General features: G+C 41.7%; 1 protein-coding gene across 3 annotated transcripts in view; it reads left to right on the plus strand.

The window, feature by feature from the left end:
* ROS1 (ROS proto-oncogene 1, receptor tyrosine kinase) overlaps positions 1 to 21,703 on the plus strand; it is a 259,981-nt gene that overhangs the window by 183,924 nt on the left and 54,354 nt on the right. For all 3 annotated transcript variants that reach the window (XM_077487054.1, XM_077487055.1, XM_077487056.1), the window contains 5 exons: positions 1,616 to 1,680; positions 3,105 to 3,237; positions 4,413 to 4,510; positions 7,544 to 7,747; positions 7,831 to 7,965. In XM_077487054.1, the coding sequence (XP_077343180.1) occupies positions 1,616 to 1,680; positions 3,105 to 3,237; positions 4,413 to 4,510; positions 7,544 to 7,747; positions 7,831 to 7,965 (635 nt within the window). The remainder of the gene's footprint in view (positions 1 to 1,615; positions 1,681 to 3,104; positions 3,238 to 4,412; positions 4,511 to 7,543; positions 7,748 to 7,830; positions 7,966 to 21,703) is intronic.

The raw sequence follows: 21,703 nt of genomic DNA on the forward strand, positions 1-21,703 counted from the left end.
TACTAAAGGCAAATCCACTGTGCACTTCTAAGTGCACTGCAAGTCAGGGCCATTTTTAGGGCAGGGCAAAAGGGGCAGCTGCCCTGGGACCTGTCATTGTTGTGGGGCCCAAAGCAGCTGCCTCATACTTTCCAACTATCCTGGTTTAAATTCCCTCATCCCTTGAGGTTTTAGTCCTGTGCTGTGTCCTGATATCTCAGTGTGAAGTCCTGCTACTAATGCTGCCCAGCTCTGCCATATTGTTGTGTACAGATGACTCACCTGCAGACCCTGTGTTTACATGTAAATTACCAACATTTATATGTAAATAGCAGTGACATTGATATGTAAATAGCGGCGGCCGGCGGCATTGATATGTATCTCATGCCTCCCTGAGGTCAGATCCACAGTAATCTCTAGCAACCAATCAACAAGCAGAAATCATGTGCTGTAACCTCTAGCAACTAATAAGTGAGCCGTAATGTGTGCTGTAACCTCTAGCAACCAGTCAGTGAGCGGTAATGATACACTGTAACCTCTGGCAACCAATCACAATAGCTGCCTGATCTAATTCAGTAAACTGATTTTGAGTCTAGCTTCTATTTATTGTATGTCTCAGAGCAGGTGGAAAGTGAAACTGCATGGGGGGGGGGGGATGTTTTGCCAAGGGTCCATTCAATATTAAAGACGGCCCTGCTGCAAGTGCACTTGGAAGTGCAGTTGCTGTAGATCTGAGGGGGACATGCAAGGAAAATAAAAAACAGCATTTTTGCTTGTACATGACTGGATGATAAAATTAGCAGACATTCCCCTCATTTCAGATCTTCCCCTCAGATCTACGGTGATCGCACTTGCAAGTGCACTTGTAGTGCAAAGTGGATTTGCCTTTAGTATATCAACCCCATAGTCCACAAAGAGCTCCTGTGCAGGAGAACTTATTGCCCTTCCCTATGCATTCACCTGCCATTTACCAACACTTACTTACTATGTACTAATAGAAGAGTAGCCTTTGTAATACTTTGAAAATTATGCAACTGGGGTCAGAACTCAAGCGCTCCCTCTTGTTCAAAATGTGTTGAATGATGGAGGAGCCTCCTGCATGACTCAGTGCCTTTTGGGGAGTTAAGAGGTGTTTACAGCCTGATACTACTTGAACATTACAGACCAGAAATACAGTTAGGGCATCATGAAGAACATCTCCCACTTAACATCTGAGTTCAAAAATGGCAGATTAAAGGTCTATATGACAGCAAAAAGGTTTCCTGGAATCTACCTGACCCACATTTTATGTAGAGGGCTCCTATATCCCAAATAGAAGTTGTGCAGATGCAGTCTGCTAAACTGGTAGGTCTACCCTTGGATGGGATCATCTAAGGATGAAGAGACAAACACTTAACAAGTTCCTTTAGGATTGTCTTTCGATTTTTCTTTATTGAGCGATCAAGAGGGGAAAATCATTTTTAGTCCTTGATAAAATCTATTTTTAATTATGCCTTTTTAGATCACTTGCACCATGGTATATGGCTAAGAGTTCAAAATAGCGTTGGAATAAATGTTCAATAGCCAAACTTTATAATGTGTGTAAATGCTTAATTTTCATGGTTAACACATTTTCTAATACTGTTGTGTTGAATAGACTCTGAAGAGCGATGCAACTGATAATGAGAAAGTGGAATTTTTGAAAGAGGCCCACTTGATGAGGTAAAGTCAAAGATCATAACTGTAACTTTAAATATAATGCAATTTAAATTGTCTGGTGTAAACTGATGACACTACAATACATATAATCCTGTAGGTTTTGTCCGGTTAATGGTGAAACACCCAGTCGGAATTAGCACCACATATATATGCACATACAAACTACCCATGAAAGGGAGAATAATTACAGTCAAGACATAGCAAAGCTGCAACATACATCCATGTTAAAATTACTTAAAGGAAATTTCATTTGAGAAATGAAAATGCATTGTTGCCACTTAGTTTGTCTATACAAAAGGAATTTCTCTCTAATATGTCTTAGGTTTACTTTAGACAAAGTAGTCCAATTACAGATTACTGATGAATCCTCATATTGCAACACGACTACAAGTACAATGTTTCTCTATTGAAACAACTTTATATACAGTATTATTGATAGGACCCCGATGTACCAAGGCAATGCAAATAACAGCAGGACACTCAATGTACTTATACAGAACAGACCAAATTGAACTGGAGATGTTAGTTTACAGTCTGAATTTAAAGCATATCAGTATGGATTAAATCCATTGCACATCTACACAGGAAATAACAATATATGTAATTAATTCAATTTCATAAAAAACAGTACATGGTCAATAATAATCTATGCTTTTGCATAGTAACTTATGCATTGTTTTCAGTATTCCTGGGACACTAATCAGGAACAAGCATGCAGACCAGGAGGCTCAGTCATTGATTCAGATACATTTTTAGGAGGTTAGCATTGGCTTTCTGCACATGTCCCATAGCACACAATTTCTTTATCAAATTTAACATTACTAGGTTTATTCAGTACTACAATTAAATAAGCACAGGTAATGTACAGCATGATGTAAAGGAAATATTTACTAAAAGGCTATGTATTAAATGTATTTTAGTTAAAGGAGACGTAGGGCCAAAGCTCTTTTGGCCCTACTTCTCCTACGGATCATAGGAATGCAGTTCTTTATGCACTTCTGCAAACCTGTTTTCAGTCACTCAGCTGGTCCAGGCTGGGGAATGATCCCAACGTTACAGTCAGGATCCACCCAGATTCCTGGACTGGCAACTGACTCACTCTCTCAGTTGCACCACTGGAGAAGACTGAGTCAGCTGCTCCCTTCCTCTTCAGCTCAGCTCTTCAGTGAGTGTTGGAGGGGTAGAGCACAGAGCAGTCACCAGGTCTCTGCTCACAGCAGAGGGGAGAACTGACCGATCAACTGTGTTTGATCGCTCAGTTCTCAGTGCAGAGGCGTTGGGGGGCAGATGCAGCATTCCTCCAATTCTGCATCTACCTAAGTGAGTATAAAGGTTTTTTGTTTTTTTTTGTTAACCCTTAACTTCTCTTTTAAGAAGAATAGACATTATCATGATAACAACATAACAGTCTCTGACTTTGTGTCCAGTCAGTTCCATCATCCTAATATTCTGAAGCTACTTGGAGTCTGCCTTTTTAATGAGCCACAGTACATAATCTTGGAATTAATGGATGGTGGAGATCTACTTTCATACTTAAGAGGAGCAAGACCAAATACTGTTGTAAGTTTATGTGTTCTGTCCGTGTGTTACAAAGAAATATTTGTCTAAAATATGCCTATGTATGCCATCCTTGTGTGGTTGAAAGTCACAATTGCCCCTCCACCAATCACAGAATGCTTTGCATTCACCGAAAACAATGCAAGGCGCTTTGGGAATGGACAAGCTACACAGATAGTGACATGCTGTGATCTTTAGTTTCAGTGCCAGATGTTAGGCTCTGACCTTACTGTACTGTTCATTTATTTTTACAGTGAAAATCTCAAAAAATTATTTCTGGCTGGAGTTCAGCATTAACGTTCTAAACACTAACTGGATGATGATATATCAAATGTATGATATTTATATATCTGACATGTGTCATATATTATAAGGTATCATAACAATTGCCAGATTTGTTCTTGTAGTAAAACTGTGTTTATTGAGTTTTCATTTTTTTATGCATCTCAGTGCTGCTAATTTCTTACATCTCCCGTCAGGCATTTTCTATCTGCATACATCCTCTCCTATTCCTCCTACATTAACTGCACATCCTTGCCTAGGACCGACTTTCTGATAGTTACAACAGTGAACCATGCATGCACAATATGTTTTGGCACAGCTGCCTGTAGCCTTGACTAGTGGCTAATCATGTTGTAAAGCGCTGCACAAACTGTTGGCACTATATAAATCCTGTATAATAATAATAATAATAATGTGACAAGATGTCAATACAGAAGCACAAAGGGAAGACAGTGACAGTGCATTGTCACTCTATAACAGGTGGTGCCTAAACAACTTTTGAAGTTACATTAACAATTTAAAGCCTAGATGAGATTTTAGTGATAAAGTTTAGATCTATTTTAAGTAGATTTTTTTGGTATCACATGTGATCTGTAATTTAATTTAATTGAAAGTGTAATATTTATATTAGCTACATTCCAATCTTGTCAACATGATGCATTTTAATTTTGACTTCTGTGGAACTACACTAAAAGTAGCTTAGTTGCTATTAAGATGCATGAAGCCTGGTGATGACAAGCTAGAAAAAGGAAACCTTTGCTTACGCTACCTCTTACTATGCAAAGAGTCCAAGTCATAAATCATATACAAAAGGCCATCATAAGAATGTTGTGTAAATAGTAGTCAGTTAAATGAAAGGATGGTAGCTTTCACTGTTCTCCTTTCAATTCTTCTAGTATGAAGACCCACTGCTTTCTTCCATGGATCTTCTTGACATATCACTTGACATTTCAAGAGGTTGTGCTTATTTGGAGAGATTACATTTTGTTCACAGGTACTACTTTAATGCTGTAACTATGACTTTTTCCTTTTTCTAGATAGGAAAACAGAGCAGTAGAAAAATAGTTGTAATTATCTGGAGCTAAATAAGAACATGTGCAAAATAACATTTTACAGTTCTAGTCATTACTTGTGAAACTACATACAAAGACAACTGTCTGTAAAGCCTCATACACATGATACGAAAATCAGAAGGGGATTGACATTTGACAGATTGTTGTTCGAAGTTCTTACCATTAGTACGCTCCTTTCAACAATTGTTTTCCAACTTTCAGGCTAGTCATTTTTTGTCAAAAGTCAGCTCTACGTCAGATTTTCAGATGGTCAGTACAAAAATCTGTCACACAAAAGTTAAAAGTACAAACACGTACTGGTAATCAATGCTCACCAAACACGAATTTAGCAGAAGGGGCCCAAAGGGTGCGTTCAAGAGCTGAAATTCCTCGTAGTACACCACTATGTTCGTGTTTGTGGCATGAAAATTTGTGTAATGTTAGTATGTAAGACAAGATCCTGGCACACGCCCTTTTGACAAAAATCAGACTGTGTGTACGCGTGCTTTACACAGGGTTACTTTCTGCTTAGCAGTCAATCCCCTGGGATACAGAACACCTGACTTCAGTTCACAGAAGTTGGAGATCTGCTAGCTGAATACTGGACCTACCAATCCTCACAGGTCACGAATGGAGCTCCAACCTCAAAACCTCACAGCAACATAGCATTAATTATGCTTTGACTCCCAAGTTACCAAAAACAGGTACCCAAGGTCTCAAATCACCTGGGGTGGGACCAGTGTGTGTGAAAATCATTACCCATGCCATTGTACCCTCAGGGACATAGGGTAGCAACTAGCCTGGTAGAACCAGTTAAACCATTTCATCCCCGGATGGATTTACCCCCTTCCTGACCAAGCCATTTTTTGCGATACGTCACTGCGTCACTTTAACTGACAATTGCGCTGTTGTACGATGTTGTACCCACACAAAATGTATTTCCTTTTTTCCCCACAAATAGAGCTTTCTTTTTGTGGTATTTGATCACCTCTGCGTTTTTTACTTTTTGCCCTATAAACAAAAGAACAGTGACAATGACAGTGACCAACAATCGTGGGTGCCCGGTGGACAACGCGGCCACCGGGCATGTGCATCGGCTCCTTAGGGACGTGGTGGGCATGCATGCGCATGCTCCTTATATACTTCTTAAAGCGCCCGCCATCCAGCTACGGCGGTTCACGCAGGAGTGCCATTCTGCCACCATTATTCGACGCCAGGCAGTCGGCAAGCGGTTAACTAGTACCCGTACCAGAGCCCTAAACATTACAGGTGTCTGCTTTCTCTTCTTCATACACATGTTCTTCCATCAAGAATACTCCCCAGACAAATAAATGAATGTCCGCACATGATTGCCATTACCTTTTATCAGATGGTAATTTCTTTACTTGTATACAATAAAATTACAAGTTTCGAAAGCAGAAAAAGTATTTTCCCTTTACATTTCTTCCCATAACTAAACTCCATAAGGAGATGTTCAAGGTGCACCCAATTTGTAATGTTCTTCTTTCAATGAAGGGGCTAATAATATCTCTCTCACATATTGGCTTTTGAACAAAATCACATATAATGACTTTAACCTAGGTTCATAAATGTGAGCTTATGTGTATGTGCACCTACTGTTTTCTTTTCATCTTTGAACTTTTATAAAGCAAATACAAATTACCAGGAGAGTGACCTAGTGCCCCAAACACACTATGCTTCCATTGGGAGAAGACAGTGATTATGACAAGAGAATGTGGCAGGCTGGATTTACCCAAGTTAATCGATCGTTCAACTTGGTACATTCAGCCTGCCAATTAAAAGTTTGAATCTTGGACGGTTCCTGCTATGTACGCCTTGTGGGCATACTTAGATTAACAAATGGTATATAAATAAATATTTAAATATATTTATAAGGGTTCGACTCTGATGTGTTTGTTATGTAAGTGGCAGCTTTACAAAATGCTTATCCCGACATAAAACATTTCTGCAAATAAAAATCTGTTACATTTTAACAGAAACATCATCTCCTCCCCTCACATTTGAAAAGCAGACTGGGGAAAAAATAAGCGGCGGGCGAGCTACACACAAGCTCTACACTGTTCTCACCTACAAAACCTATTTATTCTAAAATAAGGGATCGGTGCTTAGGAAATTAATTTATAAATTATCTGTTCTTGCCCTGGGACTGTGAAGTAAAGCCCCAATCATTATAATGAACAGGAGAAAAATGTGCCTAGAGGAGAGAAAAAACTTTCACAAAGGACTCTCCTTTTTGTCCTGAAGTGTTGTCTTCAACATGATGCCAAGAACACTCAGTAGAATGTGGTAGGCTCCAGCTTGCGCTCTGCATTTTATGAATGACATGTAAAATACAACAGTAATAACACTAGTGTCCTGTGGAGTGTGGCTTGCAATATCTGCCCTAAAAAATAAATCAGCCCTTCATGCTCTTTTTACTGGTTGTCTCTATAGCTCCAAAAAGCAAAAACATTTTCAGATAAACTGCATCTTCACTTTTCTCTTAATGATTATTCCAGAAAATGTGGAAATCACAGATGTTTACAGGAAGAATACCCAGAAACCAGTTATTTTATGTCCTGGTGATATATAAATTATAAAAAAAAATTCTAGTTACTTATCTAGACCATACTACCTTAGCTGCATATCTCACTGACAATGGTGTCCTCTTGTCTAAAAAATTGCACGACTTTTTTCTCTTTTAAAGAATATTGTTACTATTGCACATAAATAGATGGATGAATGATGAATCAGGATGGTGTACCAAAGAATACATTTTTTTTCATTGTCAAAAATCAAGATTGATGGTAGCTTTTTACATTAACACTCCTGAGCCAGGATAGCTCTTGTCCAACCTACATTATAAAAATTTGTTACAGAATAATGTTAATTTCTATCTAAAAGCATTTGCATATCTTTGTCCACTGATTCATTTTGGATCATTGTGTTCATTATACATTTTGACTTTTTGTTAGAGACTTGGCTGCCCGCAATTGCTTGGTTTCAGTGAAAGAATACAACGACCCAACAAGAACAGTGAAGATTGGGGATTTTGGACTTGCTAGAGATGTATATAAAAGCGACTATTACAAAAAGAAGGGAGAAGGACTTCTGCCCGTCCGATGGATGGCTTTGGAAAGTCTTATTGATGGGATCTTCACCAATCGCTCTGATGTATGGTGAGTTTTACCACCTTAAATTGTGAACTTATTTTAGGGTCAGCAGCCTTATCAAGATTATTTTTTTTCTATTTCTATTTCAGGTCTTTTGGGGTTCTTTTGTGGGAGCTCTTTACATTGGGTCAGCAGCCTTATCAAGGTTATTCAAACATGGAAGTTTTACATTATGTACGCTCTGGAAGGAGAATGGATTCTCCTGATAACTGCCCTGATGACATGTAAGTAGAAATTTTTAATTCATTATACTAGTACCGGTGCAAGTTTAAAGCACCATTACTACTATCACCCACGTTATCTTAATGTAAAGAATCCAAATCATACCAATTAGAGTTTGCAATTATACTCATGTAAAAATCTTATCTACAGTGTACAAATATAACTAAAAATATATATAATCATAAAAATAGCATTCATTTGCTGGCTCTTTAAAGTAAAATTAAATATCTGGAACTAGGCTAGTTTCCAATGTGAGTAAAACAGCTGTGTTAAAAAAATTAATATGATCACTGCATGCATTCTAGGGAAGCTGCCTTGTTATAATACCAGAAATACTGCTTCATTGCTCAGTGGGTAGGCCTGTATATGAGTCATCCTTTATATTTGGAGCTATAAGATACCTACTAGAATACTGAATGACTGTTTAATTGTATGATGGCTACTTTTGTGTATGCATATGGTTACTGTTTGATTGCTTTCATTGGCTCTTGCACAATATATAAGGATTTGGCAAGCATGCAAACACATATCTTTCAGATTTGTCCTGGGGAGAAATGTTGGATGGTCTCCCCCTGCCCCTGTATAGACAGCACAAATTATGTTATTGAATGAATATTTAGGAGATCTCTTTTGAAGGATGCAACCCAGGTTAATAATGAATTGAAAGTTATGAGATCTAGTGGAGCTGTGTTACTCGTTACTGTCAATGTCTCATCTTTATGTACTATTATCCCAAAAATAAGGGTTGTTAGGCTACTGAACATTATTTGAATTTGAATTATTCTCTGCCTCGTATACAGAAAGAGTCTGTATTGAAATTACTTTTGCTATGAAACATAATTATTTTTGGTACAGTGGGACCTTTATTTACAACAAAGGGCATAGCAATGGGAGCAAAATCTGCTCCCAGCCTTTCAAACTTATTGATGGCTTGGTGGGAGGAAGGTGTAATTTATGGTAACCCCTATTCTTGAGTCGTTTTGAAGGCAATGTATTGATGACACCCTCCTTATATGGAGGGGCGACCTTGATTCTTTACATAACTTTATAATCTGCCTTAATAGTAACAATTGGGGTATAAGATTTACCTATAAATGAAAAGTGTTTTACTTAATGTTTTGGATTTGGTAATTTTTGGCAAGGGGGATTGTTTTTTTATCAGAACCAATCTATAATAAAGAGTTAGGAAAGGATACATTCCTATAGGAAGTTGCCACCACCCCTCCTGGCTGATGGCTATTCAGAGGGGACAGTTTCAAAGGATCAGGAGAAACTGCACTCAGAGGAAAGATTATGTGACACAGGTGGCTATTTTAAAACAAACATGTTGTTTAAGAATAGGAAATGAATGCTTTCCTTAAAGGGGTTATAAACCCTTGTGTTTTTTCACCTTAATGCATCCTATGCGTTAAGGTGAAAAAACTTCTGACACTGACTGGCCTCCTAGCGCCCCCATCTTAGTCACCTGAGCCCGTTCGTTCCCTCAGAGGAGACATGCTCTACCCCTCTGCCTGGGGTTCTCGGCTCTTGATTGGATAGATTGATAGCAGTGCATCCATTGGCTCCTGCTACTGTCAATAAAATCCAATGACTTGGGCGCCAGGGGGGGAGGCCTTTTCAGAATTCTGTGTCTATGCATGCAAATGTTGGACTCTGGTGTGTACCCACAAGGTAACCCACAGGGAGATCACTTCTCCTAGGGGGTTTACCGATGCGAGGAGGAGCCGCGAGGGCCGCCGGAGGACCCCAGAAAACAGGGTTCAGGGGCACTCTGTGCAAAATGAACTGCACAGTGGAGGTAAGTATGATATGTTTAATATTGAGCATGATTCTTTGTTAACCTCAAAAGTTAGACAAATGCACCCTCAAAAAAAACATGAATGTTAATTTTTAACTACATTTTCCAATCAGCACCGGCTAATATACTGGCTTTAAAGAAGCATTGGAATGCTCTAAAAAGTGCTTAAATATTGGGATATTTCCTACCGAAACAACCCAATGTAATTTTTGAAAAAGCACAAACATTTAGGGATCAGATTGCTCCCAATATAGTGGAAAGACCTCATAGGGTCTCAATGTTTGAGAGTTTGAAGGGATTTTTCCAGTGCAGGAGATGTGGTGTATGTAAATGCTGTACTCAAAACCAAGCAGCACATAAGACATTAAATATCCATGATTTTGTCACATGTTCCACCCATTGTGTTCTTCTCCAGTGCCTGTGTCGGTTGTAGTACGTGGAGAGGACCACACAAGCATTACATGTAAGAATAGGGGAACATATTACTAATATAAAAAAGGCTTTAAAGGATGCAGCTTACCTAAGCATTACTCCTTTCAACATAATAGACATCCAACCTTTTTACAATTAGTAGAAAAAGATAAGTTCATCCCCACTGGTGTGGGATCACCTCCAAAGGGAAATATTCAGATGTAAAAATGTTGAGTGGAACATTTGCAGTTTTATCAGTTATGCCGCGTACACACGACCAGACTTATGTCCGACAGACTTTCGAAGGGGTTCTGCCGGAGTTCTGACAGAGTTCTGACGGACTTTCTGAATGAGTGGACACACAATCACACCAAACTCCGACGGATTCGAACGTGATGACGTAGGACTGGACTCGAATAAGGAAGTTCATAGCCAGTAGCCAATAGCTGCCCTAGCGTCGGCTTTAGTCCGTCGGAATAGCATACACATGAGCGAATTTTTCGGTAGGAACTGGGTCCGGCAGAGTTCTGGTGGAAAAATTTGAAGCATGTTCCATTTCTAAAGTCTGTCAGACTTTTGCGAATCAAAAGTCCGTTGCAGCCCACACACGATCGAATAGTCTGCCGGAATCATTCCGTCAGACTTTGGATGTTGAAAAGTCCGCTCGTGTGTACGGGGCTTAACAGATTCCAATACAGTAGTCTGCCCTTCTTTTAGATATTGAAGTACAAAAATAAATGTTCCTTTTATTTTTTAGGAGTTTAAATATTTTTTTTATGTGAGTTTTTATTAAGGTTTTAAATTTGGAATGTTGATGTTTTATGTTGGTTGTAAACAATTAGCATTCACATGCCCCAGACTCTAATATAATGGCATTTCAATTATTTGAAACTAAAAAAAAATGTTGGAGCTTTGGGAGATTTTCTCTACGGCAACAACATGATAATGGGATTTTTATATACAGCTTACCTGTAAAATCCTTTTCTTGAGAGTACATCATGGGACACAGGAGCTTCATTACATAATGGGTTATATAGGCACCTCTGGTGATTGGACACTGGTTAACCCCAATTAAGGAGAATTCCTCCCCTATATAACCCATCCCATATGGGAGGCACCTCAGTTTTGTAGCAAAGCAATAAAAAAACACGTAAAACCCAAGAGGGGTGGGAGCCCTGTGTCCTGTGATGTACTCTCAAGAAAAGGATTTTACAGGTAAGCTGTATATAAAAATCCCATTTTCTTGATCATACATCACGGAACACAGGAGCTTCATTACATAGTGGGATGTCTCAAAGCAATGCTCAGATTGAGGGGAGGGAGACACAGATCATAATCAAAGACCACCAGGGACCGGAGGACCTAAACTGCAGCCTGCAGTACACTGCGCCCGAAGGCGATATCCTCTTGCCCTCTGACATCCACCTGATAGAATCTGGTGAATGTATGGACTGACGACCAAGTTGCAGCCTTACAGATCTGAGCCAGGGAGGCCTGGTGATGCACTGCCCAAGAAGCACTTACAGCCCTAGTAGAGTGAGCTTTCACTGGAAAAGAAGGGATTTTCCCTTTAACACTATAGGCCTGAGAAATAATCTGTCTAATCCACCTTGAGAGAGAGGATTTTGACGCCACCTGGCCCTTCCTAGGGCCTTCCGGCAAAATAAACAAGCAATCAGTTTTCCTTATCCGAGCAGTTGCTTGAAGATATATACTGATTGCCCTAACCACATCCAAAGTGTGCAAAGATTCTTCTTCTGCGGACTGTGGGTCCGGAAAAAAGGATGGTAGGATTACATCTTGATTCAAATGGAATCCCGAAACCACCTTAGGTAGAAAGGACCTGTTGGGACGCATGACCACCCGGTCCTTATGAATAATTAGATATGACTCCTTGCTGGAAAAAGCTGCTAGCTCTGCTACTCTTCTAGCCGTGGATATGGCTACCAAGAAAACCAATTTTTTAGTCAGGAGAACTAATGAAGTCAGATGCAAAGGTTCAAATGGTTGCCCCTGCAAAGCGGAGAGAACCAAATTCAGATCCCATGGGCATACCGGAGGTTTGACTGGCGGTCTTATCCGCATGGCCCCCTGGATGAAAGCCCGCACCAGGAAATGCGATGCAAGTGGCTTCTGAAAAAACACTGACAGGGCCGAAATCTGCACCTTGATAGTGCTTATGGCCAAATTCATTTCTAGACCTGACTGGAGAAAGGCCAAGATCCTGCTAATGACATACTTTCTAGGATGCCATTTCCTGAGTTTAGGAAATCAGGACATCAGGAAACATATGCCCTCCAGATTTTGTAATAAATAAGCCTGGAGGCCGGATTTCTGGCATTGACCAGAGTAGAAAGGACTGGCCCCGAAAGGCCACGGTCTCTCAGAATGTGGGTCTTAGCAGCCAAACCGTCAAATTCAGACTGTGTAAAGCAGGATGGTAAATTGGACCCTGTGAGAGCAGATCTGGCCGGAGAGGTAGGATCCATGGCCTGCCTACTTCATGATCTCTGCGTACCACGGTCACCTGGGCCAAGCCGGGGCCACTAAAAGGACCGATTTTTGTCTCCCTCTTGACTCTTCCCAGGAACCGAGACAGAAGCGGGCTCGGGGGGAAGGCATAGATCAGATTGTACTGATCCCAGGGAACTGTCAGAGCATCTGACCCCTGAGCGAGTGCATCTCTTGTCCTTGACACAAAATTGTCCAGTTTCCTGTTGAACCTGGATGCAAACAGATCTACGTCTGGAGCACCGCACCTGTGACATATGTTCCGAAACACGTCGGGGTGCAGAGCCCATTCTCCTGGGCACAACTGCTGGCGGCTCAGAAAATCCGCCTGCCAATTTTCCACTCCTGGAATGAAGACTGCAGAAAGACACGGAACATGCTTTTCTGCCCAGACAAGTATGCGATTCACCTCTTTTTGCGCAACCAGACTCCTGGTACCGCCCTGGTGATTGATATAAGCCACTGCTGTGGCATTGTCGGACTGAACCCAAACAGGGAGACCTCGTAGTCTGTAAGACCACTTTATGAGAGCCATATAAACTGCTCGGATCTCCAAGACATTTATGGGCAATAGCCTCTCGATCGCAGACCATTTCCCCTGCGAGCATGTCTCCTCCAACACTGCTCCCCAGCCTGTCAGGCTGGCATCTGTCGTGATAATCTTCCATGGAAGAGGAAGAAAAGTTTTGCCCTTCAGCAAATTCTTGGTTTGTAACCACCAGATGAGACTCTTGCGTGTCCCTGGGGTTAGACGCATAGGAAGATCCAAGGATTGGGGCTTCCTGTTCCAAGCCGCAAGGATGCATCTTTGCAGATGCCTTGAGTGGAACTGGGCAAATGGGACAGCCTCGAAGGAGTCGACCATTTTCCCTAACAGTCTCATGCACAATCGAATGGGAGATGCTTTCCTGCCCAGAATTAGGCGCACCAGATCCCCAATGGCCAAGGCTTTTGGCCTTGGAAGAAACACCTTGCCCTGAGCAGTGTTGATGATCATACCCAGGTATTCCAACCTGGTGGCAGGCTGTAGGTATTACTTTTCTAGGTTTATAATCCAACCTAGGCGTTCCAGGTGTTCTAGCGTTCTGGTAACGCTGTGGTTCAGGAACGCTACTGTTTTCTCCATGAGAAGTAAATCGTCTAGATAAGCCATGACGGCTATACCCTGAGCTCTTAGGTTTGCCAAGAGAGGGTCCAGAATCTTTGTGAAGACTCGAGGGGCCGTAGCAAGCCTGAATGGCAAGGCCAAAAATTGAAAATGGCGCCGCTCTACCGCGAACCTTAGAAATTTTTGGTGTGCGGGAAAAATTGGCACATGGAGATATGCATCTTTGATGTCTATTGATGCCATAAACTCCCCCCCCCTTGCAGGGAGGAGACCACAGTGCGAATTGACTGCATTCGGAAGGACCGGATGCGTAAAAACCGGTTCAGATCCTTCAGATCTAGGATAGGTCTGACACTTCCATTTGGCTTTGGAACGTGGAAGAGATTTGAGTAAAAACCTGAACCCTGTTCTTTTGAGTCCACCCCCTGGGATAGTAAGTGATCTAAGGCCAGAAATAGCGGTTTTCGCTTTACTGGATCCCTGGGGATCCTTGACCTTAGAAAGCGAGAAGGTGGAATCTCCTGAAACTCTAGCCTGTAGCCCAGAGATACCGAAGAGATCACCCACTTGTCCCGGATCTCTTCCCGCCAGGCTCCTGCAAACTGCAGGAGCCTTCCCTCCACTCGGCCGAGCGGAGGTGCCCCTTCACAAGGAAGCTTTTGGGCTTTGCTTGGCAGGCTTTCGCCCCCAATTTTTCTGCCCCTGGGCTCGGCCCTGAGCCTTTCCTGTAGAGGAGGGCTGAGAAGGCCATGGCCACTGCTTAGAGCTTGATGCTCCGGGAGAGAGAGCACGCCTAAATGAAGGACGCTTGCTCCTTTTGACTGGAAGGAGAGTAGATTTACCTCCTGAAATTTTATGGACGAATTTGTCTAATTCTTCTCCAAACAAATGTTCCCCTTTAAACGGGAACCCAATCAAATGTTTCTTGCATGACAGCTCAGCTGCCCAATTCTTTAGCCATAGGGCCCTTCGCATGTGTACCAACATGAGAGACAAACGTGATGCTTGTTGTACAGAATCCAAAATCGCATCAATCATGAAACACAGAATATGAGGCAACTCTGCATAATTCTCTACTTCCTCACTGGGAAGGAGCCCAAGCATCTGCTTAACCTGTTCCTTGAGGAACTGACACAACCCCACGGCTGCGACTGTAGGTTGCACTACAGCGCTAGTCATGGCTTTTAATAAGGTTTCCAGCTTCTTATCAGTTGGATCTTTAAATACCTGCGCATTATCCAAAGGACAAGTCAGGTTTTTATTCACGCAAGAAACAGCCGCATCAACAGATGGGACCCCCCACTTCTTGGTGAAACTTTCCTCCAGAGGATAATGCATAGAAAACCTTTTAGGAGGAGCAAACAGTTTATCGGGATGTCCCCAATCCTCATACAACAATTCATCCATTAAGGGATGAATTGGGAAGGAATAGGCAGTCTGTGGGGCTTTCCTGACTCCCAGGGAAGAAACAGAGGATGTCGCGACTTCAGCAGCAGGCATTCTGAATGTGGTACGCACCAATTCAGTATAATACTGCACCTACTTTCTGAGCGCCTGGGAGGAGGGGACTCTCTCCTCTTCCTCTGCCTCATCCGACTGCTCATGATCCCTGTCCCAAGATAGGGATCTCTCCTCATTGTCAGAAGAATCATCTGAGAGAAGAATTTCAGCAGAGGGAGGGGATCTACCCCTTTTCCTGCTATCTTTCAGGGAAGCAGAAATAAAATTCATTATTCTCCCATCAAAACCCTCCAATGTAGCCCTAAGAGAGTCCTCAGTGACATAAACTGGGGCTGGGACATTAGGAGAGGCTGCAAAACCTGACAGGGGCTCTGACTCGTCCTGAGAGGCTGGCTCCAGTCTTGCAGGGGGGGATGGTAACTTACAGGCACTTTTAGAACCCCTGGACCTAGGCAGTGATTTACCAGTGCTTTTGTTACCTCCCTCTGAGACCCTCTTACGAGGAGACATAGTCCTAAGCTACAAAGCAGAGGTACTAGTACAAAGTGAAATCACTGTTGTGCTTAAAGTCTCACAATAAATATATACGCTTAAACTGCACAACCTGATGCTGAGTAGGTGTCTAAGGTTTTCCTGGATCCAATCCCCTGGGATGCTTACTGCCCACAGCTCCTGTGTCTCCACTTACAGCCCCCTGATGCTCTGGGCTTTTTAAAACTGCCGTCTGGCACCTGCGCAGTACAGCGCCGTGCACACTGACGTGCACGGCTCACAACCACACTCCCCCCTCCTCCATTAGGCCGGGAGCGCGCCCAGTGCTTGGTCATCCCAATCCTAACTGATATAACATTGACCATGGAGGTCATTGGCCAGCCCTCTTCCCCTCATGATGTCAGTTTAGCAAAGAAATGTGTTGGGCAGGGCCTGGTCCATTATGTCATCATGCATACTGGTGGACTGGCGGCAGTATTTTCTACATGCTGGTCTCTTACATATCTCATGTGAGAGATATTTTTTTTAAAACACGAAGGTGGTTTAAACGCTACACTATGGGATTTGTCTCTTTGTCCTCCTTATGCTCCATATGAGTTGTGATGTTAGATGCAGAGGCACTGGAGTACCTCTGGTGATAAAAGCTGTGTGTTACTATTACTATTGATCTCTTATAATATGAGATCCTATATTTCTGGTAAGGAGTTTGATAACTCTTGGGCACCTCAAAGTGAACACCTGTGTGCTTTAGGGCATATCACTATTTTCATAAGAATAAGCGTGTTTGGTTTTGCACAATCATTTTTTCACATGTTCAATTTGAGACTTTCACTTTAAGCTATTTTGCACTGATATTTAATAAATAATATACATATTTTTTATATATTTCTAATATTTCAATTCTTTGGAATTTGCAGCACTGTTTTCACTGACAGTATTATGCTTAATGAGGTAGTTGTGATATTTTTTTTTCTAACTTCATTTAAAGGGGTAGTTCAACTATTTTAATTTAAATACAATTTTCCACATAGTGTTTTTCTAATGTTTCTAAAAACTGGTTCTATACATTGGATGGTGGCTTGTTGCTACACATTGATTGACTGCTGAGAAATTTCTAACGTAGCACTGGCATAACATTGCCAGCTCATATCTTTCAATTGTGCATTAGTTGAGACCTGTACTGCTAACTCTGCAGTGACAAGGAAAACACTTAGCTGATACTTTAATGGCTGGTATATTATTATAATCATCTTAAACTTATATCAGAAATGAATATGCAATATATTTTGTCTTGTTTCTTGTGCAAGTTAAATATTTCAATGTACTGTATACCTCACTGTACTAGATTAGCTAGTACATTTCACATAATGGTTTAGCTAGTACATTTCACATAATGGTTTACATGCAACACTTGACATTGTGTTTTTTGTACTATTCATATAATACTTATGACTTATCTACTGTACTGAATGTTCATTTCACCATTTCATTAGCAATAAAAGCAAGATCAAGTGGCAATCAGTCTTTCGGTACTGCAACTTTGCATTTGTAGCTAGGAAAAGATGTGTTTATAAAAAAAAAAAAGACCCATCAGTCTTTAAAAATAAACCTAACCTAGCCTGTTGCCGGTGGAGCCCAAGGCTGGCTTATAGGGGTAAGCTGCTTAGGTCATTATCCTTCTTTTTGTGGGATTGACCTAGCACTCAGCGCCTGTATGTTGCTCCTGCCAGTTAACTATATTGTCTGTTGCCACTACAGCCAGTTATTAATGGAAGTGCTGAATTCTTTAAATTCCATTTATCCTATACATAGTTCTGAACATGAAGAGCTGAGGAAAGGGTCATTAATCGTTTCTTATTTCTGCTTCACTATAGCAGATTGTCATTTCCTTAACTATCCATCAATGATCAGTTTAGGGTTCAACGATGAGAAGTGCAAGCCTATTAGAAATATTGGCAGTTTGTATATGGCTATTTATTAAGAAGTAATGAAGTTAGCTTGTAAACTTCACTAGAAGAAATATATTTTCCTAGGAGATTATAATGCAATTTATTGGACAGCTTTTCCTTGCAATTAAATGAGCAAACTATACAATTTTTTTTTTAAATAACAGGAGCAATCAATGCAATAATTTAAAAAATGACATGATCATGAATAGATACAAATATTATGTGTACACTATTTAAAAAAAAGAAACCATGTTCTATATGATAAAAGCTGTGATAGATGCAATACCCTTCACCTAAAAATAGGACTGTACAAAATAAGTGCTACTTTACCTGCATATGTAACATAACACAAAGATATAACAAATTAATAAATGATTACAGCAAAACATTGTCACAACATTGTATGTGTCCAAAAAATGTCCCAATGTTCATTTCTTTTTTTCAAATATACGTTTTTATTAAACACCACATAAAGGGAGGTATCCCGACAGTACAATCAATACAGAGGTACATACATATGAAGCGCTTGCATAACTTAAAAACAGTACTAGCAAAATCACAGGGCCAGGCGTCTCACAGTGAACTGCCAGTAAACCGGGATAATGCGCTGAGCCACCCATCATCCCACCGTAATTACTCATGTCCAAGACGGGAACCTCCCTTCCATTTTCCATATACTCTTCAGGGAGGGGGGGGGGGAGAAAAGAGAGAGTGAAAAGAGGGGGGGGCCCAATGTTCATTTCTTATACTTTGTTATACTTTGTCAGGGGAGGACTGACAACTCATGGGGACCCCGGGCAATAGGAGGTTATGGGGCCCCCAGGCAATCAGAGATTATGGGACCACACAGTATACACACACACAGTATACAATCACACAGTATACACAGAATGAATTAATGAATTAATGAAATACTTGTATAGCGCACAATGCGAACTGAATCGCCTCTAGGCGCTGTGGTGAGCTTTGATCATCTGCTAAAAGAGGAAAGTCTTGAGTTTTTTCCTAAAAGCCAGGTGATTTTCTTCCAGGCGGATGTTGATTGGTAGAGCATTCCATAGCCGAGGCCCTTGGACAGCTAATCTCCGATCACCCTTGGATTTATACCGGGCTTTGGGCACAAGGAGGAGGTTTTTGTTGGCTGATCGAAGACTGCGGTTTGGTGTGTAATGATTTATTTTCTCCATTAGGTATTGCGGAGCTTCTCTATGCACGCATTTGTGGGTGAGGCAAAGGGTCTTGAACGTGATCCGATTTTTTACGGTTAGCCAATGTAAGCTCCTCAGTGAAGGAGAGATGGATTCCCAGGTTTTTTTTCTTGTTATCAGCCTTGCCGCAGTGTTTTGGATCAGTTGTAATCGCGCAAGTTGATATTGTGGTAATCCTATGTAAAGCGAGTTTGCGTAGTCCAGTCGTGAATTAATGATTGTTCCAACTACCACTGCTTTGTCATTCTTTGGGATAAAAGGGATGAGTCTGCGAAGCATGTGCAGCAGATGGTGAGATTGACTGAGTACAGATCCTATTTGCGCATCCATTGACATTTGTGCATCTAAAATAACCCCGAGACTCTTCGCTTTGGTCTTTGGGGAGATAGTCTGCCCAAAGACGGTTCGTGGAGACCAGGAGGTTTTGGTTGCTGGCTTATGATTTGGGTGTAAGATAAGAAGCTCTGTCTTTGATTCGTTCAGCTGGAGGGAGTTGGTGGTCATCCAGTCCTCTATTGATTTGAGGCAGTTTTCAAGTTGTTGTTGGTGATCTTTTTTTCCATTGATCCGGAAATAAAGTTGCGTGTCGTCAGCGTAAGAGTGGAAGCAGAGATCTGAGCATCTGATGATTTGAAGGAGTGGGCGAATGTAAATGTTGAAGAGAACGGGTGACAAAGGAGAGCCTTGAGGGACTCCGCAGGTGACTGCCCAAGTTTCGGAGGGGAATTTTCCTAGTTTCACTGTCTGTGACCGATTTCCTAGGAAAGACGCGAACCATTGGAGATCTATGTCTTGGACTCCGGCTACTTCTGTGAGGCGGATGAGTAGAGTATTGTGATCTACTGTATCAAACGCTGCACTTAGGTCTAGCAGTACGAGGAGACACGGCTCTCCGTCATCTGCTGCTTCGAGGGCGTCATCCCAAATCTTGAGGAGAGCTGTTTCTGTTCCATGACCCGGGCGGAAGCCTGATTGCAGCGGGTCCAGGAGTTTGTGAGTATCCAGGTGAAGTTGTAGCTGATGTACTACAGCTTTCTCCATGATCTTAGAAATGGTGTTGAGGCTTGTAATTGGCCTACGGTTGTTTGGATCCTGAGGATCCAGGTTTGGTTTCTTGAGTAGAGGTTTGACGGTGCCTTGTTTGAGGATGCTGGGAACAATCCCTTCGTGGAATGATCGGTTTATGAGGTGGGTTATGGTTGGAGCCAAGATGTCGGAGCATTCTTTCAGTAGTTTTGTGGGGATGATGTCAATAGGTGAGGTACTGTCACGCAGTTTATTAATGATGTTTTTTGCGGTGTCTACTGTAATTGGGGATAGTGAAAATTTCGGCTGTTGTGGTATGTTGGTGCAGACATCCACTTTATGTATTTGCTGGCTGAGGTTGGATGTTTTCTACTGACAAATTGTTTTCCTGATGGTTTTGACTTTATCGATGAAAAAATCCGACAGTTTGTCACAGTAATCCTGGGATTTGCTTTCTGGGGGTTCTAGGCACACCGGATTCATTGATTGATTAACCAGTTTAAACTGTTCCCGTGGTTGGTTTGCGGCCGTTGAGATTGTATATGAGAAGTGGTCCTTTTTGGCTTTGAAGATTGCTTTCCGATAATTCTCTGTGAGACCTTTGTAGTTAAAGTGGTTTTCCTCGGTGGGATTTCTTCTCCATGTTCTTTCCGCTCTTCTGCGTTCTTGCTTTAGTATGGAGAGGGAGCTATTAAACCATCCAGCATTTTTCTTCCTGATGAGTGCCCTGCGTTTTGGTGCTACCGAGTCTGCTGATTGCAGTAATGCCTTGTTCAGGGAGTTGAGTGTTTCCTCCGTAGAGTGGTTTAAGGTTATTGTAGATATCTTTTTGGACAGAGTGGTTTTGAAGGCTTCGGAGTACAGTTTTTTATGCGATCTGGTCCAGTGCGTTGTTACAGGTTTCCGTTTTGCGTTGGTGATGTTGGTAGCGATTTTGAATTTGATGGCGTGGTGATCCGTCCATGGCAGAGTTATGTTGTCGAGTATGTTGACGTCGATGTTCTGTTTGAAAATGAGGTCCAGGGTGTGTCCTGACCCATGCGTGGGAGTCTTTATCAGTTGCTGTAGACCCAGTTCTTCTAGTTGATTGATGCAGGCAGTAGCTATGGGGTCTTTAGGCTCGTTTGCCCAAAGGTTGAAATCTCAGAGTGCCAGGAAATTTTTGAATTTTAGGGTGTGCATTGCAAAGGATTCCGTGAGGGGTGAAAGAAGATTGGACTTTGGTCCCAGTGGTCTGTAGCACAGTAGAATATGAGTGGTGTCATGGGGTGTTGGTTGAAAATGTAGCGTCAGGGTTTCCATAAAAGGCACTGGGTTCTGAGATGATGGTTTAGTGAGATCCAGGTGACCTTTAAAGATCACTGCTAGGCCTCCTCCTTTTTTCCCTATCCGGTGTTCGGTTAGGATCCTGTAGTTTTCCGGCACCAATTCGGTGAGGATGGTGTTGCAGTCAGAGGTTAACCAGCTTTCGGTGATGAAGAGGCAGTCTACATTGTTCTCGATGATGAAGTCATGTACTTCCAGTCTATGTTTGACTGCAGACCTGGCGTTAATCAAGGTGCAATCTAATTGTAGTGGTCGAGTAGATGTCTTCCTGTGGTTGAGAGCTGCTTGTCGTCCGATTTTTAATAGTTGTTCTCTTTGAAGTATTTTTTGTATGGAAGATGGCAATGTGGTGTTGATGTTCCTTAGTCTGTGCAGAACTTCAGCTGAGTATTTGAAGTAGCACATGGTTTGTGGATGCTGTTGATGGTACTATGGGCCTAAGATGATGAT

This window comes from Lithobates pipiens, unplaced genomic scaffold (assembly GCF_037356315.1).
Source record: "Lithobates pipiens isolate NorthernLeopardFrog02 unplaced genomic scaffold, aLitPip1_a1.2 Scaffold_18, whole genome shotgun sequence".
Classification (NCBI taxonomy): Eukaryota; Metazoa; Chordata; class Amphibia; order Anura; family Ranidae; genus Lithobates; species Lithobates pipiens.